At 41.9% G+C, this 16,167-nt stretch overlaps 1 protein-coding gene across 1 annotated transcript; it reads right to left on the reverse strand.

The window, feature by feature from the left end:
- Positions 1-9,018: 9,018 nt before the first annotated feature.
- On the reverse strand, positions 9,019-15,040 carry PLK2 (polo like kinase 2). The gene is made up of 14 exons (XM_029942272.1): positions 14,628-15,040; positions 13,946-14,053; positions 13,685-13,801; positions 13,356-13,485; positions 13,035-13,122; positions 12,486-12,581; positions 12,175-12,373; positions 11,938-12,085; positions 11,497-11,594; positions 11,070-11,199; positions 10,584-10,824; positions 10,332-10,461; positions 9,943-10,053; positions 9,019-9,806 (listed from the first exon to the last, which is right to left on the reverse strand). The coding sequence occupies exons 1-14, from the start codon at positions 14,895-14,897 to the stop codon at positions 9,615-9,617; spliced, it is 2,058 nt and encodes a 685-aa protein (XP_029798132.1). The 5' UTR covers positions 14,898-15,040; the 3' UTR covers positions 9,019-9,614.
- Between the last annotated feature and the right edge of the window lie 1,127 nt (positions 15,041-16,167).

Here is a 16,167-nt window from a genome sequence, read left to right on the forward strand (position 1 = left end):
TAATTGTTAAGTAAAAGATACACTCATTACTGAATGACAATAATATGAGATGAAGGACATATACCCACTGATTTCAATATAAAACAGAGGAAATATGTGCAGGGAAATATTGAGAAAGATAATATTAAAGTAGGGGAGAAAACGTACATTTTCGGTTTTTCTGTTATTCTTGAAAATAAATGGCTTTTGCTGTAGATCAAAAATGGTCAAATATTAATATATTTTCAAACTAATAAATTCGGATACAATTTTTTGTTATTTTTGTTGTATCACAGAGAAAAATAAGCAGCGTTGTCTTTTTCATGATTGCTCAGCAAGCGTTTGGCCCAGTTGTGTCACACTTGAGATATCTGATTAAAATCCAAAGCTTGGCCTGCTATCGCATATATTTTTATAATTTTATTTTTTTTTAGCCTCCAATGTTTCTTGCTTGGGGAACTGATTTTTGGTCATAAGTTGTATATTTAAACAAAAAAACATAACTTGCAAAAAATACATATATATGTAACTTGCCTATTTTCTTTATAGTTAACTAATTTTTAATACATGAGGACTGAAAATATATTAACTATTATAATTAGGTTCAGATCACTTTGGTTGTCATTGCTATTTAGGAATGCATGAGTTTTTGAATTACTGTATTAAAGCAAAGATTACTGATGACTACATTGTTTTAACGTGAACAGTTGTAAGGTGATTGTGTGTGTGCATGAGTGTGTGTGTGTGTGTGTGTGTGTGTGTGTGTGTGTGTGTGTGTCTAATCCTGGGGAAGGAAAGGCCTGAAAGAAACATATCAGATTCCCCAAATTCAGAAGTTATCCTGTTTCTTTAATAGTCTACATAGAAAAGTGGACTTGGAGGAAAATGTAACTGCTTCAATGCAAAGTATATTAAATTTAGATAAGACCAAAAAGCCCAGTGCTTTTCTTGGGCCTATTTCATCGCTTGCCCTTTACTATGACTAATCTGTATTGAGAACACTCTTTGAAGTTTAATCCTTAGTTTCTCTGCCACAAAACTGTCAGGCATACCCCTAGGATAATGAATGGAAACATGGAGGTAGGTCATTAGAGAATATAGGAGGTCAAGGCCGTATGCTGCATGGCCCCCATGCATCCATATCGGTTGTTTCACCTCTAATGATTCTGTTTCACTAACAATATGCTAAAGAGAATGAGCAGATTACCTACCTTCGCCGCCCACGTAGTTCAGATATTTCAGAACCAGAAAGTAAGTCTATCTGTCAACCTGAAAAAGGAAAATGGGACTAGATGATGGTAACCTCTACTAAAATTTGTATTTGCACTAACAGTGAGATTAAGTGAGGAATGATCTCTTGTTCCCAGTCTATTGAACTTCTAAATTCCCCTTAATCCCAAATTTCATCATGAATTAAGAAAGTGGTGTGCGATGAGTTTAATCTCCTTATGTTGATCAAGTAGGAATCCATGAAGAAAAGAAGTCCTGTATTCTGGTGGAAGCCCTTACATTATAAAGACTTCAGTAGGTCTTCCTTTATCTGTGTCAGAATTTACTCCTTCACTTCTCTTCAGCTCTCCTGAACCCTTAAACACTGATGCCAGTAACACTTAAACATCTCAGAAGGGAGCTTTTGGTGAAGCACATACTTTCCCCCACATCATCCAAACTATATTTTATAGAAATGAGACCAGCTTTGGTACTCAGAATTTGAAAATAGTTTAGTCCCCTAAAATGTTGACCTGTGGCTTATATTCAGATGTCTACAGGAACCAAAGAAGTGAAGTGGTCCTGTGAGGACCTTGGAAAAAGCTTCCAGACAGCTCCAGCTAATCGTGGATATGCAGAAATCCAAATTCACTATTGTCTGATCTTGAAGTTTTTCCAAAAAAAGTTGGAAATTTTTGTTTTTATATGAAAGCTCCAATGATCATGTGATGATCACTAGTTGAAAATGTTTTGAAAACCCTGTTACTCCAATCAAACATCTCTGTCAATTTCCAATCTGGGCTCTTAAGATTTTTCTTACCCTTTATAAAGATTGTACTTTCTCCTTTCATTTCTACTAGCTCTTGGCCCACATCACCTCCTCAAAAGCATATTACTGGAATAGAATTATATGTTTGTATTAGAACATATTGACATTCATCCTCAAACATAAATTTCCAAGAAAACAGTTTGCCAATGAGATTTTTTCCTGAGGTTGACTTTTGTATTCGGAACTACATTTGGCTTTAAAAATACTGAAATCTTATGTATTTAAACTTCTAGTTCTTTGCATTTTTAAGTTTAGTTTAAAAATTATTATGCTTCAACAAAAGACTTTAAAGATACATTAACATATGATCCAATTTTAAAAATTAATTAAATTTCCTTAAGTCTTGTATATTTCATTTATAGTATATTTGACTTCCTTTTAAAATATCATATTGCAGTTGTCTGATGTATCACCAAGTATTCCCATTTATGTAAACATTCTTAGAAATTGAACAAAGTAAACTTATAGATATGAGCAATTTAAGTTCTCATACATTATACTACTAAATATAAATGTCATAAGATTTCATTTTAAAATTCTAAACCCATATGTTACTAAAATTTTACTTTTCAATTTGGATTATAGTACTAATAATATATTTGTCATATTAGTATACAGTTTTTTTCAGTTTTTTTAATATTGTTTGAGACGGAGCATGTATGTGCATGAGCAGGGGAGGGCCAGAGGGAGAGGGAGAGAGAGAATCCAGAGCAGGCTCCACACTGTCAGCATAGAGCCCAACATGGGGCTCTATCCTGCAAACCCTGAGATCATGGCCTGTGTTGAAACTGAATGAGCCACCCAGGCCCCCCTAACATATAGTTGTTAAGTTAGGCCTAATATATAGAGATTCTTTAACAAAAAAAAATCCCATGATTTTGATTATCTTAAATATTTATGTGGTTAATAGTAAATGTTTTTGGAATTAAGAGAGACTTCACTACAAAAGCTCTTATGTAGTCTAAACAATTTTTGTTTGTAAGCTAAGCTGGCTGAAGTATCATACAATCAGAGCTATGCAGCAAGATCCTGCACTACTGTTGGAGATGTTGAGGGAACATATTAAATCCTATTAATTACCCAGAACATAGGAGTAATCCTCTCACTCTCAGAGCCCACACAATCTACATCCCTACATTTGAATCATTACTATTGCTGTGCCACAGCTAGCCTATACAGACAGGCTCATGAGAACTGACAGTTAAGATTTCAGGAATTGCACAAGCCAACTAGTTATTAAACACAGCTTCTATTAAAATTACATGATATAAACTTATTAAATTATATTAAGAATAAAGGCAATAAATACTCAAAATGCATCACTTAAAGAAATATTAATTTCTTATATATTCCCTAAATTATTTTTTATATTTTATTACATTTTTATTATTTTACGGTATCACTTAAAGAAATATTATCTGTTTCTTGAAGTATTTACACCTATTGGATCTGTATGGTGGGAATACTTTATAACGGGGTGCTACTATACACCTCTTCCCAACTCCACATTCAGTGACATCATGCTGGTAACTTGAAATCGGCCAAGGTGAAAATATCTATACCACAGAAATTGGCAAACACAATGAATCTGGGTTCTCCCAAACTCCCAAAAGGTTGGTTATTAACCATTTCTCAGTACATTTCTAGTGAAGTCATTCTCTAATTCTCCGTCTGCACTCTCTGCCAGATGGCTGTATCACATGTTATGATTTTGCATTTCCTTAGCTCTTGAAGTATTTAAACATCTTCCGTGTAGTTCTCAAGTTCTTTGAAATTCCCGTAATACTGAATGTTTAGTATTCTTTCTGTTTAGTAGGACGACACAAATCAGGTAATAAATTGGTATCCCAACTCTATTCTTTTGGCATGTTTGACGTGATCAGCTTTAAAGGCGAGTCTGTTGCCATTGATTCCAGAGCAGTACAAAAGTCAGGTATTGTTGATTTTATTTTATTTTTGCTTGTTGCCTGTTTTCTTCTAGTAATAATTTGTTATAGATCTCAAAGAGATAATTTGTTGTAACCTGCATGGTTAGGTTAAAATGTCTATTAATTGAGTGTTTCATAGCAGAGGTATCTCAGTAAATTTGTTATTTTAACCTTAATTTGGAACTGAAGTTACTGTACCTCAATCATTAAAATCAATTTCATTTTAAATATACCTGTATTATAAAGCTAATCCCAGGGCAAAATCCATATATCCTATTCAACTGAATTTCAAACATTGATGAACCATGATATTAGATTCTAACACTGCATATGGGAGTTTAACTTTTTAATTTGAATTCTCTAATATAACTAAATTGTGGCAATTCAAACAAAGAGACACTTTCCATTACTAAAGTTAATAAGGCATAAAGAAATGCTAGAACAAAGCACGAATCTAAGCATATGTAGACTAAAATGTCCTGCAATCAAGGAGAAACAAAATGGAATCTACAGGTTTCTGTCTATAGAAGAGTTTATTCCAAGCCTTAGAAATATACCAACTCTGTCATGCATGGAATTACTATAAAGCAACAACATTGATTTCTTTGTGTACCTTGTGAAAAAAATGAATCTTACTCATTTTCAGTCACCTCCATCTTCATTAGACTAAAATCTCTGTAATGCAAAAAAGTTCGATGATGTTTCAAATCCCAAAGATCTAAAGCAAGAGTGATTCTGTTCTTAGTGCCCCTTACCCTGTTCTGTTCCTCCTCGAAGCTTCTACTGTCTGGCATCCTCCTGCATAGGGAACTACAGATCTTAGCATTTTTGTCATTTTGGGGTTAAAGAGGAAGGGAAGGTAGAGATGGGCACCAAATGAAAGGAAGATAAAACAAAGAAGGTAGGTCACTGTTTTGCTGTTAAAGTTAAGATTCATCCTCGCTCTTTCCTTGCTTTGTTATGCACTCTAAAAATCATCTCTGTGACCACATTTCTTGGGTTCCTTTATGACTGGCTTCCAGTTCATTTGGCCAATGGGAGACTGGAGGGCAAAAGGAAGGAAGGATCTAGAATATTTTGTCCCATACTTTTGCAGCCAACTAGATGCAGGGATCATCACAAGCAGTGGCTACGTGATTTCAAACTCCTGGTAGGAGTGATTCTGCTTTCTGCCAGAGATCCCCAGTTCTGAAGTCCAGTAGTCCTGCTTTCTCTCTGGGTCTCTCCAGCTACAGGAATGGTAGTGGCTTACTGCTGCTGTCAGTGTCTTGACTACCTCACCGTGCCTCCTATTTGGCTCTTCCATCATCTTTGTAACTAGTGACTTCCATTAATTCCTTCTTTTTGAAAGTGCTAAAATGATTTTTGTACTCCTGACGGGACATGGCTGACAGATCGGAAGGGGGAGAGTGAGTCAGATATTTTTTTTTCTAGGTTATTATGGGTGTGGAGGGAGGCAGAGGGTGAGCACCTTTGGTATGCAATTGCTTTATTATCTTATCTTCACAGATGAGGAAACTGAAGCTAAGAGACATTAGGTATTTACTGTGATCATATTTTTAATACATGGTTGGACAGGAATTTGAACATAGAACTGATCCTAGAGCTTGTGCACTGGAGTGTACTTCTTCCCTAGCAAATATAGGATTACATTCAGAAATAATTCTTGGGGTGCCTGGGTGGCTCAGTTGGTTAAGTGTCCAACTCGGCTCAGGCCATGATCTCACAGTTTAGTGAGTTCCAGCCCCATGTCGGGCTCTATGCTGACAGCTTGGAGTCTGGAGCCTCCTTCAAATTTTGTGTCTCAGTCTCTCTCTGCCCCTCCCCAATGTGTGCTCTGTCTTCCTGTGTCTCTCAAAACTAAACAAATGTAAAAAAAAAAAAAAGTTCTTGAAGGGATGAGGCAACTAAGATATAAAAGCAGTAAATGTCAGATAACCCATGATCTGGGTTCCTGTTGTGGCCACACCAAAGTTAGCTGAAGGTATCTATTACTATGCATCAAAACTAGTACATCTTTAAACATTGCCTTTTATCTCAGCCTATACTCTAACAGGATTTTGGATGGCTAACTGAGAAACATTCCTGAGGTTTGAAGGTGTTCATTAAGTACATCTGCTATTTTGGAGTTGTTTTATGGAATTCAGGGCCTTTTGTTTAGAAGACTATAATTTATTTGAGAATTTCTTTTCTTCCTTCCCTCACTGCAAAGGTTTACCAACACCATTATGTTTTATTTATCTGGCCTCAGTACCAAAAAAAAAAAAAAAAAAAAAAAATCTTGGGTAAAAGGGATGAAAGAGATGTATCCTTATGTGCTCAAATCTACTCCTATGATGGTCCTTCAAACCTGGTTACTTCCAAATATTGCTTTCACCTGAGATGTAGACATGTATGTCTACCTGTTTCTGGGCCTCTCTGGGTATCCTCACACAAGTATGATTTAGCATGTCTTACACTCACTGTATTTTCCTCTGTGGTTCTTCCTTTTATATTCCTGATTTATTTCAGTTGATGGCCCCACAGTAAAACACATTTCCCCCTTGACTGCAGGGCCAGTCATCCCACTGCCAACCCTCTCCCTCAGACCCCACATTCAGTTGGGTCCCAAATCCTATTAAGATCACCTTTCTAAGTCATTTCCAAATCTATCTTCATTTATTCATCCATTATTTCACTACTATATGGCTGGCCTGTGCCCAGTGCTGGGAATACTGAAATAAGCCAGATGAGCCAAAAGATATATTCCTGTGTAATTCTATGTATGCTCTTTTTCAATTAGTCCCTTCTCAACCTGGATTCCACCATTAATATCTTTACTGTTTGGGTTGTCTTTCTCTATATTTTTTCCCTACCCATTTTGGCTATGCCCCTGGAATGAATTTTATAGAAGTAAAATAGTAAAATGGCTACAAAATCTTTCCGTAACTACACTTAGCCTTCAATGCAGCCTCAATGCCTTGGGATGCATATCGGTCAAGACACATCATATCTATTTCTTCCAGCCTTTACCTATGATGCTTCAGACTTACACATTCACTTCCACAAACTCTTTGACCCTCAAGCAACTGCACGTGTTATGTGTCATTTCCACTGCTTATAACACCTTTTCCTATCACAAGTTTCTGTTTAACCTCCATTCACTTTTCCAAACCCACTAAAAAAGAATTTTCTTCTCTGGAATCTATTCTCTAAGTCCACCCCATGCCTGGGGCTCCTTCCTTATGATTCCTGTTCTTCGTTCCCACAACACCCAGTGCATACCTTTATCATAGTATCACAGCCCACTTATCAGATTAATAGGTAAATGCACTGTCTCCTCCACTCTTCTGTGACTTCCTTGAGGGCAAGGAGAGGCTCAGGTTCATGCTACATCTCCATTGCTAGGCCCTCATCTATACATAGTAGATCCTTAAGAGTGGATTAGAGCATATTTTAAAAATGGGAAGGAATGTACACTGTGAAACTCAAAATGAAAGACGACTATTTGCAAATTCCTATTATTTTCTCTGTTCATAAGGATAAAAATAGATTCTACTTTTGCACACCCAGCTAATAGTGTAATTATCTAGTTTTCTTCAGCCATTACTATAAGCCATTTAACCAAGACTCAAGTTGTGTATGTGTCCAAAGAACTCCAACCAGCCTGAGTTATTCTAGAACCTGTGAAATATCCCTAGCAAATTCTCCAGATTTGATTTTTATTACCAAAGTATAACAGGTCCAGTGTTTGTAGTAATTTTAGAAAAATGCAAAAGTACCACCACCATTTCTACACTCCACTCACTGTTCAGGATTCCAGAGAGCCTGATACAGGAGAGTGCTCCTTTCTCAGGGCACTGTTGTCCTCAGTGGGGACTACAATGGAACCCATCCGTATGTGCATCTTGTACAGGTCACTATAAGTTCAGAGTAACAGAACAAGCAGCTTTTTACCCCCGCCCAAGAGCAGATCCCACTGAAAGACAAAACATTCTCAGATTTGCCTCTTGGATCATTTGATTATATAAAAAAGATGAGCTTAAAACCATAGGCTGGTTCCCATACCATCCTTCATCCACCATGAACCAAAAGGAAGAGAAAATGAGTTATTTACAAAGTACTTCACACTACTGGAATTGTGTACTAGTAATGCCGACGGCACTGTAAGTGTTTAGGCAGGTTTAAGCTGAGTAATACATTTAGGTGGTGCAAGTATTTTATAAAGCATAGAGTTTTGCCCATATTAAGATACACTTCCTGTACCTATTAACACATAACAGAGGTCTGTTTACACAGGATTACTCTGGCTTTCAGCTCCAAGCTACATGAGATTTTTTTTAAATTAAAAATTTTTTAAATGTTTATTTGCAAGAGAGAGACACACAGCAAAAGGGGGGAAGGGGCAGAGATAAAGGAGAGAGAGAATCCCAGGCAGGCTCTGCGCTGTCAGCACAGAGCCCAATGTGGAACTTGAACTCATAAAACTCATGACCTGAGCTGAGATCAAGAGTCGGGCACTTAACCAAATGAGCTGCCCCCGGGTTTTTTTTTCAGTGTTTATTTTTGAGAGACAGACAGGAGGAGGGGATAGGGAGGCGGGGAGAGAGAGAGAGAGAGAGAGAGAGACAGACAGACAGACAGACAGAATCTGAGGGAGGCTCCAGGCTCTGAGCTGTCAGCACAGAGCCCAACGTGGGGCTCAAACTCACAAACTGTGAGATCTTGACCTGAGCCAAAGTCAGATGCCTAATCGACTTAGCTACCCAGGCAACCGCAAGCTAAAAATGAGTTCTAAGGTAATACTCCAGAGAAAAATTTGTTGTGGATTTAGTCAGAGGACCTATTTTGCTTGTAACAAGAATAATATTTTTGTTATAATCTCTTCTCAAGCAAGATCTACCCAGAAAATGTTTGATTGCGCTTTAGGTGTTAAGGATTTACTTTCTACAAACTACTATTAATGAAGTCAAAGATCTAACTTCCGAGCATGCTTCTATACTCCATGTCACGCCTCCAAGAGTGCCATAGAACCCATGATCGAAGAATGCCGTGATGGGGTGATGTACCATACCAAAGACAGTGGACCACAGCTTCTGCTTTTTCATACTCTTTATTGCCAACAGTTTAAAATGGTCAACATAAAAAAAAAAGAAACATTTTGATAATAAATACTGCTCTTTGGGCTGTAATAAATAAAAAGTTTATTAACAAGGAATGCACTTTTCCAGCCACAAGTGTCTTCAAAAATTAACCAAAAAAAATTATATATGGCCATAGTTCACAGTTGAGCAGCCAAAAGCTGCTCTGAGTACAGCCTTTAAACAACATGGGAGCTTCCTCCCTTCTCCCTCCCCGTCGGGAAGTATATTCACAGTTCCAAGTCCTCTGTCTGAAATGCTCTCAACAGAGAGAAGAGTCAATGCACCTTTCTGCGAAATTGTCTGAAAAACGTTTTACAACAGGTACATCAAGGAAAACTGCATTCCGGTTCCCTCTCAGACTGTCCAAAGTTAAGAAGTGTGTGCACCAGCCTGGTCTGGCTCCGCCCAGTCCAGCAGGCCTCAGAGGATTGTTTTCGTACCACCACCTGTCCATCTTTTTCAACATGCTGCAGGTCATCTGACTGGCTTCCCTGTAGATCTCACAGTGGAAAAGAGGAGTCCCATAGGGTCCATTCGAGAAGACGTTTAATTACATCTCTGTAAGAGCATGTTCAGAGCATATTCCATTCGATTTTTTAATTCTAATGAACAGCCAGACATCAGCAGAGTTGTCAGTCTGAACGTTGTAGATATTCTGTCCTCGTTGATATACGTCAGAAGGTATTCTTCGTTCTGGCTACAGATGATGATTTTCGTATGATCATGGTAGAAGTTGACCTTTCAAAAGCAGACATAAATATTAGACCTCTACAAATATTGTAAAGAATTAGCAAAATGTGTCCAATAATTAAATGGCTACCTGAAAATCACTTTTTATGACCTAAACACGCACTTTCCTGAAGGGCTCGCTTACCTGAAAGGTGCCATCATTGAAGAGCATCATTAAGGCCTTGTCAGATTTGAGCCACTGAAGGAGGTAGAGCCGGGGTCTTCGAATATCCGTAACACTAGGCAGATCACCACCCTAAAAGAAACTGGGAGAGTTAGTGCCGTAATGATTTTGCAGTCTGCACTTCATTCTTCTAGGCAAATGCGTCTCCGAGTTGCACTGGAGAATACAGGGCCTCTCATAATGGCCCGGAGATTCTCGGCCCCGCCTCCCAGGGACTACGACTCACTAGAGCTAGGGTAGGACAGAAGCATCAACACCTCACACAAGCTGCAGAGCTGTACAGACCTCACTGGTCTGTGGGCTACACTTCAAATACTACTGCTCAAACACCACATCCAGGAGGTACTTACATCCATGAGGTTCTCCTCCATGTAATGAGAGAAGTATTTGAGCACCGTCACTTGACTAATGAATTGTTCAGGGGCATCTGTTGCTGGGAAAACAGAGCACTGGCCAAGCTCTGCGTAATAGTGAACTGTTCTGAAAAAGAGGAACCAGAGGGAGAAAAGAGAGACAAAACAGAAGCCATTAGTCACTGGGTTTAGATTTCTTTAGTGCAAGAATAAAGAAGTGATAGGACCTCAGTAATTGGACATACTTACTTTTTGTCTGGAAGGAGGCTCATGTGAGCACCATTGTTGAAAAGGACACCTACAGTGTGGTCTGAGAGCTGGTATCCAAAGCCGTATTTGTTAGAGTAATCGACCCATTTGGTGACCCACTGAAAGGAAGTGCTCAGCTGCTCTTTGGGAATGCAGTCAGCCTCTGGCATGTTTTCTAGACATCCTCTAAGGACTCTTGCCACTGTGTCCGCAACACTTCCCATGGTACTGTCCTCGAGGCCTGCAGAGTCAGAGAAAGTGGTAAAATAATTAACAATAACACCTTAGGCTTTGGTAGCTGCTAGCTTTCCCTCCACTACTTCTAAGGCCAGGAGGGACTCAGAATTGTTCCTCAGCTTTTTCTGATTCCTCTAATTTTGCTTGTAATGTGTAATTAGGCCACAAAACAAATGGACTCCAGTTACTCAGTATTAAGCTGAACTGACATTTATAGTTTCATTTAAAATGCCATGGACAGCAACTTACATTCGCTGCTGCTGCTGCAGCTGCCGAGAGTGCCTCTGACTATCATGCGAATAGCGTCTCCGATCTGCTGCTTATTTTCCACTGCAGGTGTTCCCGACCTGGCAACCGTAGTGCTAGGTGGCTGGAGCTCCTAGGAAAGAAGAGTCAGAAGAGGAGTCAAACATTTAACATTCATTTGAGGTTGAGAATTCTAGGTTAAGCTGCGACTGCAGCAATTGCTGGGAAAGCCTGTGAAAAACCAGTGGACACAAAAGATAGCTCAGTGACTCAAGTGCGTGCGTTGTTAAACTAAAAACATCGTTTTAAACGGAAGAAAAGCTTTAAGTAAATGTAACATACTTGGATCATGATCATCATAATCCATGTCATAATTAACAGAGAATGGAAATGATACAAAGTATTTCTATTTTATTGGTTTCCAGCATACCTCATCTGTCCTGTGTTTGCTGGGCTGCTGAGTTATTGAAGTCTTTTTCAAATCATGCCTAAGCTTGTAAATTTCTTCATCTTCTTTAGACACTCTATCTGTAAATCAAAGACAAGAATTATGAGCATTAGTCCCTGCTAACACGGTAGGAACAGAGCTAGCCACATTTCCTTCTTTTGTGTTAATAATCAGCTTATGAGCATTCAAGGCAAAACCAGCATTTTATCATTACCATCAGCTGTAATTAGGCAAGAAGCACACTAATGTGTGTGGGGGGAAAAAAGCTATCCAGCACATTTTGCAGTAGAGTTTTATCATGCTATAAAAAGTTCAACAGTACTCAAACATACTGGCTGTTATGCTAACATAAAAACGTTCTTTTAACTAACTTATCAGATTTAAATATACTGGATACAGAAGAGCAGAAGTCTTATAACTTACTATGTGTGTCAATATATCTTGCTTTGTCTTTTTTGCCACCAAAAAGAGCAGCAGCTGCTTTCTTAAAGAAATTCTTAGCTGGGCTTGACAAGTGGAAATCTGGAACTGTGTGACAGCAGCTAGAAGAGAGTCTGTCTGGAGTGAAGCCCTGTGGAGTGTCAGAGAAGACTTTTCAGTAACCAGCTGGGTAACTGTGATTGATAGTATGCAATAAAAAGACACAAGAAACATGCCAACCTGCAAAAAAAATTCATGTCGAATGATGTCATCCAAACTGGGGCGGTCCTCGGGATTTTTGGACAACATGCTAGCTATTAGGTGCTTAGCAGGAGCCAGCAATGACGAAGGCATTGTATACCTGGCTTCTCTTATGCACCTGTAAGTTTCTTTCAGATTTGTCGTTTCAAAGGGGGGTCTTCCTAGTAACATTGTATACCTGTGTGGCAAGAGAACACTTCTTTAGGGATAGTCATAAAGCAACTCTTTTCCAGTGTGAAAATAATGCAAATCCAAATTTGCTTGTTGATCATTTTGGTGCGTTTACTTACATGACACAACCTAAGGCCCAAATGTCTGATTCACAGCCGTGTCCTTGCTTGTTGAGGACTTCAGGAGAGAGATAATTTGGGGTACCACATATTGTTCTGGAAAAGCAAAATAGGAAGACCTCATTAAAAAACTGTTCTGTTTATACTTAGCTCTCTGGATAAAACCTTCAGAGTATTATGTTGAATTTCCATTTAGAAAACTCTGACTTTGGATTTTTGCCATCTCAACATTTAACAACTTATCAAGTGACTTAATTTTTTTTAATGCATGTACAATTTTTTCCAGCCACGTGAACATGTTCTTAACCAACTGAGACCACGTACAGCATAGCACCTGTATAATATTTCAGGCAAATATGAGCCAGCTTTATTTCATAATCACCTTACAGGCATCATGCCCTCTGCCTCATCCACAGTGGGCACTTAGTGTTTCCATGGATTGATTGTGAATTTTAATATCAACTGACCCTTCTCCAAAACATTAACTGGAGAATAATAAGGGCATATTTGATCTCCATAAAACCCTGTCAGGCTGTGTCTTTCTCTTACCTCCTTCTGTGTTCCAAGGGTTCCAGCCTGGCTGCCAAGCCAAAGTCCCCGACTTTTAATTCCATGGCTTCATTGATAAAGAAGTTCCCTAGATGATAAAGAAAATAAAACCTCAATCCCCTGGAAAAGGTCTTCTCACCAAATGCACACACGTCCCCTTTGGACGCAGGCAGCCAGTTGTTTACTAGTAAAGTCACAGATTGAAAAGCAAGATTGCATAGGCTAGATCCCAACAAAGAACATGAATACCAAACGAGGAGACAGAGAAGAAAAGAACACCTCCCTCTAACACAACATCAGTGTTGGGAGTAATGGGCTTACCTAGTTTGAGATCTCTGTGTAAGATTTCTTGTTCATGAAGGTACTTTAGTCCAGACACGATCTGCCTGAGGTAGTATCGGACTTCTGGCTCCGTCAGCACCTTCCTCGCTTTCAGGATATGAGCCATGGACTGGGAAGAGGAGAAGGAAAAGAGAGAATCTGTCAAACAAAGTTATCACAATCAGTAGTGGTCTCGTGCAGGATGAGGGATGAAAGTTAACACTGCAATACAGTAATAGGCACCGCAGCAAGACCCCAGAGAAAATGCAAGCTGAATCCCACTTCGGTGTGGGGGAAGTCCCCGGACTCGGACAGGAGTAACAGCTCACCCTTCTACTGCAGTATTCCAAGAGAATGTAAATGTTTTCTTTGTCCTCAAAGTAGTGGTAAAACTGCACGACGTGCTTGTGATGAAGGATTCTGTGAAGCTCTATCTCTTTGTCAATCTGAAAGAACACGCAAAACAAGGCTTATGAGCCTTCTGTCACCTCTTAAAAGCCAGTTGCTTACACATGCAGAAGACATTTTCTGAACAGGGAAGGGCCACTCCTGCACACAAAGAAAATACTTTACTCAACAGTCATACACACCTTTTCCCTTTGATGAGGTTTAGCTACTCTGCTGTGAGGAATGATTTTTGCAGCATAGACTTTGTTGTTGGTCAGATCTGTCATCTCGTAACATTTTGCAAAGCCACCCTGAAAACAAAGCCGAGACAGCATTGAGTGTGGCAGAAAAATGAGCAATAGATATTTTAAAAAATAAATAAAAATTAGAAAAGCAACGTTGGGGGAGGGTGATTAGGGACGGGAAGGCGTATGCACTGTACTTTTTAAAAGCTCCTTCGCGAGGGGAAAGGCATTCCTGAAAACAGTGGAACGGTTCCCCTTCTTTCTTTACAAAGAGGAGCTTTATGGAGGCGTTTGAAACAGGGAGATGAAAAAATACACCTGAAGAGACCTGGTAGGAAAATTCCCTGGGGAGCAGGTGGAGGAAGCTAGGGGCCAGAGTAGAAAGCCCTCGCTTCTGGCCTCAATATCAATTTCTTGGGGCTGCGGGAGGCACTGAGTGCTGAGGCTAAGGATGTAAAGCCGATCCGGCGCTGTCAGCGCACAAAAGCCAGAGCAGGGCAGGTGAACACCCACGACCCGCCGGGATCGGAGCCCCCGTGAAAAGCCGACATGCGGGGACTCGGGGTCCGGTGGGCTCGGGGAATGCCCGGGCAGACCTCCCGCCCGCCCGTCCGGCAGCCGGGCGCCCGCCGCTCGTCACCTTTCCCAGCACTTTGCCCCGGCAGTAGCGCTTCCCCGTCGTGGGGTCGACGATAATCCGCGAGATCTCGGCCCCCGAGTGCGAGTGGTGGTGATGGTGGTGCGGGGCCGCCGGCTGCCCCTGCGCCTGGGGCTGAGCCGGCTGCGGCTCCTCAGGGGGCTGCGGCGGCCGCTTCTTCTTCGAGTCCCCGCCGCAAGCCTTGCCCAGCGCCTGCTCGCACATCTTGGTGCTGGCGGCCGGCTGGTAGGTGATAGTCCGCAAGAGCTCCATCGTCGCCGCACCGCCCGACACTGTCAGCCGCCACCTCCAAGGCGCGGACACACGTCCGAGCCGGCCCTTGCCCTCGAGCCCCCGCTGCCTCCAACAACCCACGCCCGACGTCCGCTTCCACTTGTGAGAGTGCGAACGCCGGCGAAGTCTTATATACGGGCGGAGAGGAGGGGCGGAGAATCGAAACGGGATGCGACGTCACCGGCGACGCCCCGCCCACCGGCCGCCCGAGCGCTCGGGGTCGAAAGCCACGTCTGGACCGGCCCCTGGCCGCCGGCTTGTGAGAGGCGTGCAAGGCTGTGGTGGCGTAGCTCGTGCGCCGGCCTCGAGGAAGGATCGTCGCAACGGGCAGTGCGACAAAGAAGTCCGGCAGTCCCCGGACCGCCACCCCATTCTTCGAATGCTCTCAGGTTCTAGGTTTGAAATGGAAACCCGAGGGCTTGGAGCCCGGCCCCACCCCCTCCCGCCGCCCCGCCCCCCTCGCCGGGTGTCCCAGCGTCGGGGCGTGAGAGAGCGGCGGGGCGCTGTGCCTCCGCGGGTGCCCTCCCCCGCCCAGTCCTACCTGACCGCCTTGCAGCCTGACTCCTCCAGTCAGGTGTGACTGTGTCCAGAGTCCACTGCACAGGCACGTGAGGCCTCGCCCCGACCATCTGGACGGCCTCTGTGCGCCGTTCCCGCCGCCACCCAGCAAAGCCGCCCGCATTTTTACCACGTCATCTCGCTACTCGAGGGGGCACAGAGGGTGGCCGTGCCTGGGAAAGGCGAGGGTTCTCAGAGCAGGGCGATCCGAACGCAACGCCGTTTCTCAGTGAGGCGGTCCTCCTAGGCTGACCGTAGCTAGGTCCCACTTACGCCTGCCTGGCCTCTGTCCATCACGCAGAGCAGGTCTTTGTAAGAGGTCAGGCCCTTAACCTTGGGGAGGGAGCCGGGCCCCAGGCGAAAGGCTTCATCTTCTGCCTGCGCTCAGACTGGGGAGCAAGGGCGTCATCTTCTGGGAGGTTCTAGAAGCGCAGGCAATGATCCGAATGGGCAGCGGTTTACAACGTGGGCCTTATTTGACAGTAAGTGGTGTTGAAAGGGCTCCTGGTGCTAATTACGGTTTACAATCGAAGTCATCTATCACCTCTTATTCAGAAGGGCTTATGCACAACGCATCCCTTCAATGGCTCATTACGTCACAGGGCTGTCCTGTGCTGGGAGAATGCAAGGCCTTCCCCCTGCAGGGGCACTGGTGGGATGAAGGCAGGAACACAGGCCAGTGAGCTCCAAC

Source organism: Suricata suricatta, chromosome 6, assembly GCF_006229205.1.
Source record: "Suricata suricatta isolate VVHF042 chromosome 6, meerkat_22Aug2017_6uvM2_HiC, whole genome shotgun sequence".
Taxonomy (NCBI): Eukaryota; Metazoa; Chordata; class Mammalia; order Carnivora; family Herpestidae; genus Suricata; species Suricata suricatta.